The 12,483-nt window shown below is 39.4% G+C and overlaps 1 protein-coding gene, 1 long non-coding RNA gene and 4 other non-coding genes across 9 annotated transcripts in view; 3 read left to right on the top strand and 3 right to left on the bottom strand.

Annotated features, from left to right (window-relative positions):
* The window catches only part of CEP295 (centrosomal protein 295), a 71,290-nt gene extending 59,905 nt beyond the window's left edge, over positions 1–11,385 (top strand). For 2 of the 4 annotated variants that reach the window (XM_030917393.1, XM_030917392.1), the window contains exons 19-30: positions 2,095–2,195; positions 2,748–2,844; positions 3,860–3,907; positions 5,012–5,151; positions 6,740–6,920; positions 8,001–8,650; positions 9,673–9,813; positions 10,440–10,536; positions 10,621–10,788; positions 10,876–10,975; positions 11,064–11,163; positions 11,248–11,385. In XM_030917393.1, the coding sequence (XP_030773253.1) occupies positions 2,095–2,195; positions 2,748–2,844; positions 3,860–3,907; positions 5,012–5,151; positions 6,740–6,920; positions 8,001–8,650; positions 9,673–9,813; positions 10,440–10,536; positions 10,621–10,788; positions 10,876–10,975; positions 11,064–11,163; positions 11,248–11,286 (1,862 nt within the window). In that variant the 3' untranslated portion in view covers positions 11,287–11,385. Of the gene's footprint in view, positions 1–2,094; positions 2,196–2,747; positions 2,845–3,859; positions 3,908–5,011; positions 5,152–6,739; positions 6,921–8,000; positions 8,651–9,672; positions 9,814–10,439; positions 10,537–10,620; positions 10,789–10,875; positions 10,976–11,063 lie in introns of all 4 variants that reach the window. The other 2 variants (XM_030917390.1, XM_030917391.1) reach the window with 2 other exon arrangements.
* LOC115893772 lies at positions 2,326–2,405 on the top strand. Its single transcript, XR_004053827.1, has one exon. It is a non-coding gene; the product is annotated as a small nucleolar RNA U2-19 (small nucleolar RNA).
* LOC115893771 lies at positions 2,591–2,660 on the top strand. Its single transcript, XR_004053826.1, has one exon. It is a non-coding gene; the product is annotated as a small nucleolar RNA U2-30 (small nucleolar RNA).
* LOC115893493 lies at positions 7,696–11,931 on the bottom strand. Its single transcript, XR_004053500.1, has 2 exons — positions 11,699–11,931; positions 7,696–11,470 (listed from the first exon to the last, which is right to left on the bottom strand). It is a non-coding gene; the product is annotated as an uncharacterized LOC115893493 (long non-coding RNA).
* Positions 11,536–11,668, bottom strand: LOC115893761. Its single transcript, XR_004053816.1, has one exon. It is a non-coding gene; the product is annotated as a small nucleolar RNA SNORA25 (small nucleolar RNA).
* Positions 11,932–12,344: 413 nt separating the features above from the next.
* LOC115893767 lies at positions 12,345–12,465 on the bottom strand. Its single transcript, XR_004053822.1, has one exon. It is a non-coding gene; the product is annotated as a small nucleolar RNA SNORA32 (small nucleolar RNA).
* Between the last annotated feature and the right edge of the window lie 18 nt (positions 12,466–12,483).

The following is a 12,483-nucleotide window of genomic DNA, read 5'->3' as shown; positions in this document are numbered from 1 at the left end:
GAGTTCAAGACCAGCCTGGCCAATATGGTGAAACCCCATCTCTACTAAAAATACAAAAATTAGCCAGGCGTGGTGGTGCGCACCTGTAGTCCCAGCTACTCGGGAGGCTGAGGCAGAAGAATCTCTTGAACCTGGGAGGCAGAGGTTGCAGTGAGCCAAGATCGTGCCTCTGCACTCTAGCCTGGGTGACACAGTGAGACTCTGTCTCAAAAAAAATAAAGACAAAGATTTGCTATTAGCTTTGTTTCTGCTTCATTAACCATAATATATGTTATTTTATGAATAAATATCTGTACTCACAGATAGATGTATACGTGTGTGTGAGGTTTTTTTTATTTTTATTTTATTATTTTATTATTTTTCCTGGTTTTTTTGTTTTGTTTTGTTTCAAGGCACAGTTGTTCACACTGTTGCCCAGGCTGGAGTGCAGTGGTGTCATAGCTCATTCAAAATCCAAAATCCTGGGCTCAAACCATCCACCTGCCTCAGCCTCCGAGATAGCTAGGATTACAGGAGCATGCCACCATGCCCAGTTAATTTTTTATTTTTTTGTAGAGATGAGGTCTTCCTAGGTTATACAGACTGGTCTGAAACTACTGACCTCAAGAAATCCTCCCACCTCAACCTCCTGAGTTGCTGGGACTACAGGGGTGAGCCACCATGCCTATCTGTTTGTTTATTAGGTCTGCATTTGAAAAATAATTCTCCTGGTCCAAATGTAATGAGTTATCTCAATCAATTATTTACAGTCACAGATCGAACTCTTTGTTATATTCTTTTCCCTCTTCTCACTACTGCACTTGATTAGTCTTTAAAAAAATAAAATGAATGATTAATAATTCTTAAACATTTAAGAAATATGCCTTTAATGTGCATATGTTCTAATATCATTGAGATTATGAAGCAGAATTTTGTTTATATTCAGTGAAGCAGTTTTAATTGTATTTTTCAGAGCCACAGACTACAATATGTCTTGGTGAGCTTTCTCACAAGTGTCGGTTGGTCACTTGGAATAAGAAGGAAAATAAGCTCAGAATATATGAGTTGTTAATATGAGACAGAAAGTATAATTTTAATGTTTTAATATATCAAATTAGGAATAATTCATCATAAAAGTAATATATGCTTATTGTGAATTTAGAAAGCTGTAAAAAAAAAAAAAAAGCTGGGCGTAGTGGCTCATGCCTATAATCCCAGCTACTCAGGAGGCTAAGGCAGAAGGATCACTTCAGGCCAGCAGTTCAAGACCAGCCTGGGAAACATAACAAGACTCTGTCTCTAAAATAATGAAATAAAATAATAGAAGGCACTAAAAGGTACAGTACAAGTAAAAATTACTCCTTGTGCTACCATTCATAAACCACCACTGGCTACATTTTGGTGTGTTTTTTTGAGACAGAGTTTGGCTCTGTTGCAGAGGCTGGAGTGCAGTGGCACATTCTCGGTTCATTACAACCTCTGCCTCCCAGGCTCAAGCAAGCCACCCTTCCACCTCAGTCTCCTGAGTAGCTGGGACTACAGGTGCCTGCCATCGCGCCGGGCTAACTTTTGTAATTTTTGTAGAGATGAGGTTTCACCATGTTGCCTAGGCTGGTCTCGAACTCCTGAGCTCAAGTGATCCGCCCACCTCAGCCTCCCAAAGTGCTGGGATTACAGGTGTAAGCCACTGCCCCTGGCCCTGGTGTTTTCTTTATTGTCTCTTTTATATGCATGTTTTCTCATCTTTAGAACCATACTGTGTTTATGATTTAATATGCTTGCTTTTCCACTTAAAATAGTGGCAAAAGCATTTCTCATCACACTGGTTCTTTTCTAGCTTTTAGACCTCATATTCAAATTTCTTAAAGCATTTTATTCATAAAATAACAATAGCCACAGTTTTCCAGGAAAAATTATATTGTGCTGACTAGTGAAATGTTTTTAACAAATAAGGTGAATTTTTTCTTTGATCTAAGAAAATACAACTTTAAGAAACAAAATGAGAAAGTAGATTGTAGGAAAGCAGGGAATGGTGTCCTGTGGTGCTAAGAATTTGATTTGTCCTATCCCAACTATATTTTTCTCCCATCTTGAACTCCAAAATCCATTTTTCAGTTAAGGTGAAGGAATCTGTTGTTGAAAATCATGCAGTGTTAAGTTATGCTGTGGAGGAAGAACATACGTATTTGGGTCCAATTGTGAAGCCAGATGATAAGGTTAGTAATGTCTTAATGTTCACTTGATTTTTAGAGCTGTTTGGCTTTCATATTGTCTTCTGTTTAGTTTACAGAAGCTGTATTATAACATTAAAGTTCATATTATCTGAGATCTGCTTTTACTGAAGTGGATCAATGATGAAACTAGCCAAATCTGAGCATCAGAAGGCTTTCCAGTCTACCTGATGCATGATCTCTACAGTTCTGAGAAGCAAAACTATAAAACAATGTAAAACAATAAGGACATATGTTGGGGTGTGTGTGTGTGTGTGTGTGTGTGTGTGTGTGTGTGTGCAGGCACATGTGTTTATAAAGATAACAGCTGTAGGAATGAATGAGATTGAGGGTGGGGGGGTGCGGTGCGTATGTATGTCTGTGAAAGCCTAATCATTTCTGGGCAATGATGAAAAGGTTTTACTACTGATCTTTGTAACTATGAAGGTTTCTACACTTGACCTGAGCTCAGAAATGACAACTGCTGGGGTTGGTGATTTGGGGTTTTCCTACATACTACTTGCTACATTGTGGTCTGATATTCCCCTTAATTTCTAGGCTAAAACACTTTCTCATGAGCCATTATCTTCAGTAACCGTTTCCACTGGAAGCCTTTTAAGTTATGAAAACACAGATTTGAGCCTTACAGATCCAGGTAATAAGGTCAAAATGTTTATAAATAAGTTGAAAGACCAGCACCAGTTGAGTTGCAGTACAGTGATGGAAGGAAGCATTGGTTTTTCGTGATACACCTTGGGGAACAGTTCCTCTAAATCTCAAAAGTAAAGTATGGCTGGGTGTGGTGGCTCATGCCTGTAGTCCCAGCACCTTGAGGTGGGAGGATCACTTGAGCCCAGAAGTTTGAGAGCATCCTGGGTAACATGGTAGAACCCCATCTCTACAAAAAATACAAAAGTTAGCCAGGTGTGGTGGTATGTGCCTGTAGTCCCAGCTACTCAGGAGGCTGAGGTAAGGGGATCACTTGAGCCTGGGAGGTCAAGGCTGCAATGAGCCACAATCGCGCCACTGCACTCCAGCCTGAGCAACATAGTGAAACCCTGTCTCAAAAAAAAAATAATAAAATAAAATAAAATATTCACACCCAGAAAAACATTGGAGCGTATGGTATTCTAAACATTACTGGAAGTAACAGGGATGCTCTGTGGATCCCCAACAACACTTTTGAGAAGCAGTTACTAATATATTTTTCCATTCAGTGGAAACCTATCTGAGCAAATTTCATGGTTGTACCGATCTCTTAACAACATGTATTACCATGCCTCTCCACTAAAATATGTCTGTAAGGAAGTACCCAGTACAGTATGTGTATAAGGAATATTACATTAAAAGGAATATAGCGTGGCTGTCAATTACTTTTTTTTTTTTTTTTTTTGAAGTAGAGTCTTGCTCTGTTGCCAGGCTGGAGTGCAATGGCGTGATCTCGGCTCTCCTGCCTCAGCCTCCAGAGTAGCTGGGACTACAGGTGTGCACCACCACGCCCAGCTGATTTTTGTATTTTTAGTAGCGACGGGGTTTCACCATGTCGGCGAGATGGTCTCCATCTCTTGACCTCATGATCCACCCGCCTTGGCCTCCCAAAGTGCTGGTATTACAGGTGTGAGCCACCACGCCTGACCTATTTACATATTTTCATTAAACTCAATTTTCAGAGTCATTTTCAGAGCACATGGATGATAGCAAGCAAGAATCTACCACCGGTAAAGAACAGGAAACAAACATAAGTTCCATAGTTCCTTCAACACAAGATATTTATCAGTGGCGGAACTCTTCAGACGTTCATAAATCTCTGTTGCCTGCAGTGGATGAAACTACCTGTGCTCACACACACTTTCGGCAAATGATAGACAAGTACATTAATGAAGCAAATGTGATACCTGAAAAAACAGATTTGCAGGGCAAAATTATGTTTTAAATTTTCACCTTTCGTCATTTTTAATTTTATGCAGTGATTGTTTGAGCTTCAAGTTCTTATGGCCTGCTACAACACCATTATACCACAGAAAATATTGAGGGCATTTAGTGAGAAAGGGGATCTGGAACCAGTTAGACTCACTGAGGCACGTGTGCAGGAGATTAATTAGCAAATCTTCCTTTACCATTGCAGAGTTAACTATTACGGCTGAGACAGTATTACTGATAAATAAGAGCAGGAGCTCAGAAATCAGACAGTTCTGGATTTGAGTCATAGCCTGACCATTTCCTAGCTGTAAAACCAAGGGCAAGTTACTTTTTCATCTTTTATAAAAGAGGAATGTTACAGATTAAATGAGATAGTGCACATAAAGCACAATGTCTGGCCCACAGTAACACTGAATACAGTGAGCCTTTTTCCTTTTTTAAGCTTATACTGAAGCAATGGTTACATATGTCCTGTTGATCCTAATTAGCCTCATAAGGCTGTAGAAATAGAATTTGTATTTGTCAAAAGTTTGTTCATACTTGTAATCCTAGCACTTTGGGAGGCTGAGGCAGGAGGACTGCTTGAGCCCAGGATTTCAAGACCAGCCTGGGCAACACTGAGATCCCATCTCTATTTTAAAAAAAAAAGTAAAATTAAATTTCTCTAAAAATAAAACTTAAAAAGTTTTGGTCACTGAGAGGATCTATATTTTTGGACCTTTGAAATAATCATGATAGGACTTAACTTTAAAGCATCTGCTGATTATGGGGGAAAAACTGAAGTTTTTGTTACACTGGAGTTACCTGAAAATAAGCTTTTATGAATATGTTCTTAATATTCCTTTTCTACTGTTTACCTTAAAAATAAATTTATGGTTTTTTTCCCTCAAAAATTCCAACAGTTGACCTTGACTTTCCAGAATTGGAACACATTTTTCCTAATTTGCATCATCAGCTGTTTAAACCCTTAGAACCACATCCAGATTTTGACTTGTCATCATCATCCTCTGGGATTTCTCCAGACAACAGAGACTTTTACCAGGTATATTAAAGCAGATGTCCCATTGCAGTGAATATCCAAAAATAGTTTTAAGCCATTTCTCCTACTGGAACAAGAGTTCTTCTAAACCTTAACCTAGAATCACATGGAAAGCCGGGCACAGTGGCTCATGCCTGTAATCCCAGGACTTTAAGAGCCCAAGGCGGGCAGATCACTTGAGGCCAAGAGTTTGAGACCAACCTGGCCAACATGGCAAAACCCTGTCTCTACTAAAAATACAAAAATTAGCCAGGTGTGGTGGTGTGCACGTGTAGTCCCAGCTACTCGGGAGGCTGAAGTGGGAGGACCACTTGAGCCCAGGAGACAGAGGCTGCAGTGAGCTGAGATTGTGCTGCTACACTCCAGTCTGGGTGACAGAGCCAGACCCTGTCTTTAAAAAAAGAAACAGAAAAAAAGAATCACATGGAAAACTTAAATAAAAAATAAATAAATAAATAAATCCTCTTGCGCAGACTACACCCTAGACCAATTAAAGCAGAGTCTCGGAGTGCTCGGATAGTATTAATTATTATTATTATTTTTTAAGCTCCCCAAGTGATTCTAATGTGGAACCAAGTTTGAAAACAGCTGCATTGGGCCACGTATGGTTGGCTTACACCTATAATCTCAGCACTTTGGGAGTCTGAGGCGGGTGGATTGCTTGAGGACAGGAGTTTGAGATCAGCCTGGCCAACATGGTGAAACCCTGTCTCTGCTAAAAAAAAAAAAAAAAAAAAAAAAAAATCAGCTGGGTGTGGTGGCATGCCTGTAGTCCCAGCTACTCGGGGGACTGAGAACCACTTGAACCTAGGAGGCAGAGGTTGCAGTGAGCTGAGATCATGCCACTGCACTCCAGCCTGGACAACATAGTGAGACCCCGTCTCCAAAAAAAAAAAAAAGAAAACAGCTGCATTTGTTTGTCCTATCCACCTATCTCCACCTAGGAAGTATGATGCCATAAAAGGCTTGATAACAACTTTTAATTGTGGAACATATTTAAACAGTAAGGTAAATAAAATTTTGCAAAATTTAAAGTATCTTCCTACACAAAGGAGCTGAGATTTAAACCTGAGTCTTTCTGCTTCTGCTTCCTGATAGCCTGACATTTTAAAGTCTCTTTCATATTGATTGAAAAGAACCGGGCCGGGCGAGGTGGCTCAAGCCTGTAATCCCAGCACTTTGGGAGGCCGAGGCGGGCGGATCACAAGGTCAGGAGGTCGAGACCATCCTGGCTAACACAGTGAAACCCCGTCTCCACTTAAAAAATACAAAAAATTAGCCGGGCGAGATGGCGGCGCCTGTAGTCCCAGCTACTCGGGAGGCTGAGGCAGGAGAATGGCGTGGACCCGGGAGGCGGAGCTTGCAGTGAGCTGAGATCCGGCCACTGCACTCCAGCCTGGGCAACAGAGCGAGACTCCGTCTCAAAAAAAAAAAAAAAAAAAAGAAAAGAACCGGATTTGAAAAAGCAAATCATTACTGTCATAGTAAAGTGGTAATTAAGGAAGAGTAATACCAAAGGAACACAGTGATTATTGATTCAATTGGTAATACCTAATCAGTATTTCAGCCTTTCCCTTTTGTTTCCTGCCAGAGATCAGATTCTTCATCTGAAAGCCACTGTGCTACTGGATCATCCAAAAGTACAGTTTATTTCACAGCGCTGAGGAGGACCAGCATGCATTCTTCTCTTAACACAAGCCCAAATCAGCAACCTGACACTAACTTGGCTCATGTTGGAGCTCACAGTTTTGCTACAGAAAATATTATTGGGGGTATGTACGACTAAGTCAGAAAAAGTTAATTTTTTCATTTTTTACATCCATTTCCTTAGAAATTAAGCCTAGCACCTCTTGGTTTGTCCTCACCCCTGTTCTCACCCCTATCCTGGGTGTTAAAAAAAAAATTTAAATTACAGAAGTAATACATGCATTTTTTTTAAACAATACTGAACATTATCAAATAAAAGGAAAAGTATTGCCTCTTGTTCCTCAATTTCCCTACCTCAATCATTATATGATAGTTAACAGTTTACGGTTTTTTGTTTGTTTGTTTTTTTGAGACTGAGTTTCACTCTTGTTACCCAGACGGGAGTGCAGTGGCACGATCTCGGCTCACTGCAACCTCTGCCTCTGGGGTTCAAGCGATTCTCCTGCCTCAGCCTCCTAAGTAGCTGGGATTACAGGCATGTGCCACCACACCCAGCTAATTTTCTATTTCTAGTAGAGACAGGATTTTACTATGTTGGTCAGGCTGGTCTTGAACTCCCAACCTCAGATGATCCACCATCTTGTCCTCCCAAAGTGCTGGGATTACAGGCATGAGTCACCACACCCAGCCGGTTTAAGTATTCTTAGGCCAGTGTATAGTGGCTCACGCCTGTAATCCTAGCACTTTGGGAGGCTGAGGCAGGAGGATCCCTGGAGCCCAGGAGTTCAAGACCAGCCTGGCAACATAGAAAACAAGTATTCTTCTTGAGCTTTTTGTACAAATTATTATATATACATACGTACATGAGATACACAAGGATGTACAAATTATATATACACATAATTGAGACACATGGATGCTTTATTCTTTCTATTATTAAAATCATATTCACTAATAAAGGAACAACATCTTCAGTTTATAGCCATATTGCCCTTATTAAATGTTAATAGAAAAAAAAAATACTTGGTGTGAGCTGTAGAGTAGTTTGAGAAATCACTGTGACCATCCTTATCTTTGTATTCATGTTTATACACATCAACTTTTATGCCTAAAATTGCAATTGGATGACAAACTATTAGACTGTCAGTATCCAAGTTTTACAACATGTAACAATGATTAACTGGTTTTTAAATTTCTTAACGCAGGATCTGAACAATGTTTTGAACAGCTTCTGCCAGAATATTCTTCACAGGAGGAGAGCCAGCATGCTGATCTACCAAGTATTTTTAGCATTGAAGCAAGGGATTCTTCCCAAGGCATGAAAAATCAGAACTATTCCTCTGAAGAACATACTGAAATACTACAAAACAAGAAAAAAGGTGTTCATTTCCAGCTTTCTGTAGGAAACTTAAGTTCAGTCTACAGTTCATGTGATGAAGCTAATATATTTGATCAATTAAATGTACATAGCACTCCATGTGGTTCTAACTCTAGTGAGTGCTCAATAAAACACCAACTAGAAAGCAGAAAGGAAAGGATGGGCTTTGAAGAACTATCAAAAAGAGGGGTTGTTACAATTTTACAAAGTCAAGGACTCACTGAAGATAATAAAAATGAAACCTGTAGGGTTTTAGACATAAATCCACAGATAGAGGAAATTGACTCTCAATTATGTGTGGAGATGGGGACTTCAGTTCAGGCACCATATTCCTTAACTACTCAAAATGAAAAATGTTTTGAGAATTCAGCTGAAATAGACATTCCAAAAATCACCAAAAAACTATCTCAACTAAGTCAATCAGAGCTTTTTGCAAGTTCCAGATCATTTTCATTACAGAGCTCTATACCAGTCTGGGTAAGTGAAATCAGTGTTGTATAAATAACATTTAAGTTCCTTTTTGGGAAAAAATATTTTTCTTTTAATATTAGAGATGAAGATCTTGCTGTGTTACCCAGGCTGAACTCAAAACTCCTAGGATCAAGGGATCCTCCTGCCTCAACTTCCCAAGTAGCTTGGACACACCACAATGCCTGGCAGGAAAAACCTGAAACAAAATACAAGCAAAACTACTTGTTAATATTCCTTGTGATCACTGGAAATATCCAGCATAATGAAGAAACTTAAAAATTTGAAAGCTGTCTTCTGATTGTACTTTACAAAAGATCCTTTTTCTTCCAATTCAGATATCCTTTCTCCAACTTCCCTGAAAAATGGTGGTTCTGCCTGTGCTTCAGCACTTTCAGTATTGAGCCTCATTGCAATGTAGTCCATTATTGGAATAAGTATTGGAATCTTGCTCCTCATACTAAGCAACTTATAATCTGCTTCCTTTCAACACCAGTCAACTGGTGACTGGTTTTCATCTAGCAGTATGTGCAGTTTATCCTTCCACAAATAAGCACAACAGATTGAAAATAAGAATTAATTTTATTTGGCTGCTTTTGTTCTTGTTCAGTGTTTAGATACTTCCTTTGAAACACTTATAATCTGTTGGCTGTCAGTGGCCCACATTTGGCAGCAGCCCAGTCAACTCCTGCTCCCTTTAGACAGGATACAGTTCTGCACAGCCCCAGCCAACCTGCGTTTTTATTTTTTGCCCAACGCTACAAGCATTTAGGTTTGTAATCATTGTGGTAGATACTTTCAGTCCATTGTCAAACTATTTCATCCTTTCCCCAAAGTTGACTCCAGTATTTCTAAAACTGAATGCTGGAGTTACAAAAGCCTAAGGAAATCTGATCTGTTGCTCTTTGCCAATTACTGCTTTTCTTCTTCCATTTTCACATTTATATACACTTGCAAAAAATGCATTATATACAAAATTATTAGTTTTAAGGCTATTTTGACGTAGTTTTCCTTTTAATTGTGGTTCACAGGAAACAGAAACTGGCCATGGTATAATGGAAGAACCAGAACTAACTTTAGTAAGCACCAGTGATATCAGTATTGCTGAAATGGATTTTGCAAATTTAACCCTAGAAGAAAAGAGTGAGAATGAAGCAAAAAGCAGCTTTCAGGTAAATTTAATAAGCATTCCTTCTATTTTATCCCATTATGAGCAAACCAGTTGATCGTCTCTTACAACTTATCAGAAGGTACTCATTGGGGGGAATTATGCTATGGATTTAACTAAGCTGACACCCCCACCAACTCTCAATTTGTCTTAAACTTTTTCACTATTCTGTCAACCACTGCCATTTTCTTTTAATCCCCACTCCAATTTATGGCTGTCTCCGAGACTCTGGCAGAACTATGGAGCCAAGTTGGAAGTTTTACCTAAACTTATTCCAAGATACTGAAAAATGACTTCAGAACAACTGGTAATTTTACTACAGTAGTAGGGAGGCAGTAAGAATAAAGCTATCTAAACAGAGGCCTAGAGGTGTGAGGGCAGTGGAGCCTGAGCCCAGAAGTTCAGAACCAGCCTGGGCAACAAGGCAAAACCCAATCCCTTAAAAAATACAAAAATTAGGCATGGTGGCGGGTCTCTGTAGACCCAGCTAAGGCTGAGGGTGCAGTGAGCTGTGATCATACCGCTGCACTCTAATGTGACAACAGAGCAAGACCCCTTCTTTAAAAAAAAAGGCGGGGGGTGGGGGACATTTAAAAAGTTGAATAAAACGTGCAACTTTCTTGCCATTAGGTGAGTGAGTTTCTGCCTCTTGTATCAGAAACAGAAGCCTCAGATTATCCAGCTGTATCAGAACTTTCCATAGAAAAACCAAGGACAGCATCTACTGGTAAGCCTTGGATGGTCTCCACACTTCTAATGGAAAGTAGATACTTTGCCTATTTCTGTCATAAATTTCTTTTCCCCCCAACAGACACCCCTCAAAGGTTTACACCTATACCAGGGAGCTTACAAGAAGCATTTATAAAGAGAAAAAAATCATTTATGGAGAGATCCCACCAGAGGGAGAAAGAAATAAGGAATAAAATTCGTCTCTCTGAAAATTCTCAAATCAAAACAATTAAAGAGAAACCATCTATAAGTATGTTGAATTTTTAAAATCTTCAACAACTCCCTGAAATGTTTAAAGCCTTCTCATTACAACTTGATTTCACTTTTCTTTCCTCAGGTTCATCTGTGAGTCGTCTAAAGGGCGTGAATAAAGTCAGAGCATCTTTTCCTGAAGACAGAAAGACCACACAGGCTCTAAGGCACCAAAGGGGTCTAAGGTAAGGTTGATTTTATTTTTATTTATTTTTTTTTCAGTGATTCACTTTTTGCAATGTTTGTCTCTAATTCTATGTAAGTTCTTTACAGGTTATACAATCAACTAGCTGAAGTGAAACAACAAAAGGAAGAAAAAGCAAAACAAGAGGCTTATGCCCAAAACAGAGCAAAGGCAAAAGAATTCCATAAGGTAAGTGTAACTGAGGGGGAAGGACTTAATTTTTCAAGCCTGAAGTACACAACTGAAACTACTAAATTTTTATTCCTTCCACAGAAAACACTAGAGAAACTTCGAGCCAGAAATACATGCTGACTTTCTAGAAACAGTGTAAAGAGGTTTTTTTTTTTTTTTATTGTGTATATGTAGCATTAGACAAAATTATTTAAAGTCAATAAATTTTTATTCAAGGAATTCCATGTTGTGATTTCTTCCACTGTCCATCAAGGTCACTTTAGATCCCTTAAAAAGCTGGAGTCAAAAGATCTTCAAGTTTGCCCTGAAGAAGAGAAAATCTGATTAACCTTTAAAACTCTCACATGGCAACAATCATGAATTATTAAGTTTTATATCTCCTCAGGAAAACATAGCACCAAACATAGGAGTGCTATGGCATCCTATAGAGAACTTCCATCTTTGGTCACAGCGTTAAGAGCTCTGGGTTTCACAGCCTCATGAGCCCTCTTTGAAATGACCTATACAAATGTCTTTTCTAATGCATACATACCTTTTTAATGAAACTGATCCAGCTGTCCTGTCAGCCCTACATAACAATATAAAAGTAAATTTTACATTTCCAGAGATGATTGTACAGTGAGTGAACATGAATGAGTCCTAGAACCAGCCTAAGTAGAGGCCGGGCGCGGTGGCTCAAGCCTGTAATCCCAGCACTTTGGGAGGCCGAGACGGGCGGATCACGAGGTCAGGAGATCGAGACCATCCTGGCTAACACAGTGAAACCCCGTCTCTACTAAAAATACAAAAAACTAGCCGGGCGAGGTGGCGGGCGCCTGTAGTCCCAGCTACTCGGGAGGCTGAGGCAGGAGAATGGCGTAAACCCGGGAGGTGGAGCTTGCAGTGAGCTGAGATCCGGCCACTGCACTCCAGCCTGGGCGACAGAGCGAGACTCCGTCTCAACAACAAAAAAAAAAAAAAAAAAAAAAAGAACCAGCCTAAGTTAACTCTACTACAAACTGCTTGGTTATTAGCATCCCACAAGGGTTACAATACAAAGGCAAAGCACATTTGCATGATTCAAGAGATCTAGCAGATTTTAAAATCTCATTGATTACTGATGAAAGTTATTAGAAAAAAAAAGAAAAATCACATGCGGTTCACATTGTATTTGTACTGCATTTCTATTACAGTTAATCAACTGTTCCCAATAAGCTGATTGCTAGCAAAGTAGCAGATAGAAAACCTACTGGGAAATTTTTTTATGGTCATGTCCACAGCAAATGAGAAACTGCATTCTAAAAGCCTTGGTAATGACCATTATACCCTCGAGCAAAT

This window comes from Rhinopithecus roxellana, chromosome 15 (genome assembly GCF_007565055.1).
Source record: "Rhinopithecus roxellana isolate Shanxi Qingling chromosome 15, ASM756505v1, whole genome shotgun sequence".
Lineage (NCBI taxonomy): Eukaryota > Metazoa > Chordata > Mammalia > Primates > Cercopithecidae > Rhinopithecus > Rhinopithecus roxellana.
This window is presented reverse-complemented; position numbering and strand designations above follow the sequence as displayed.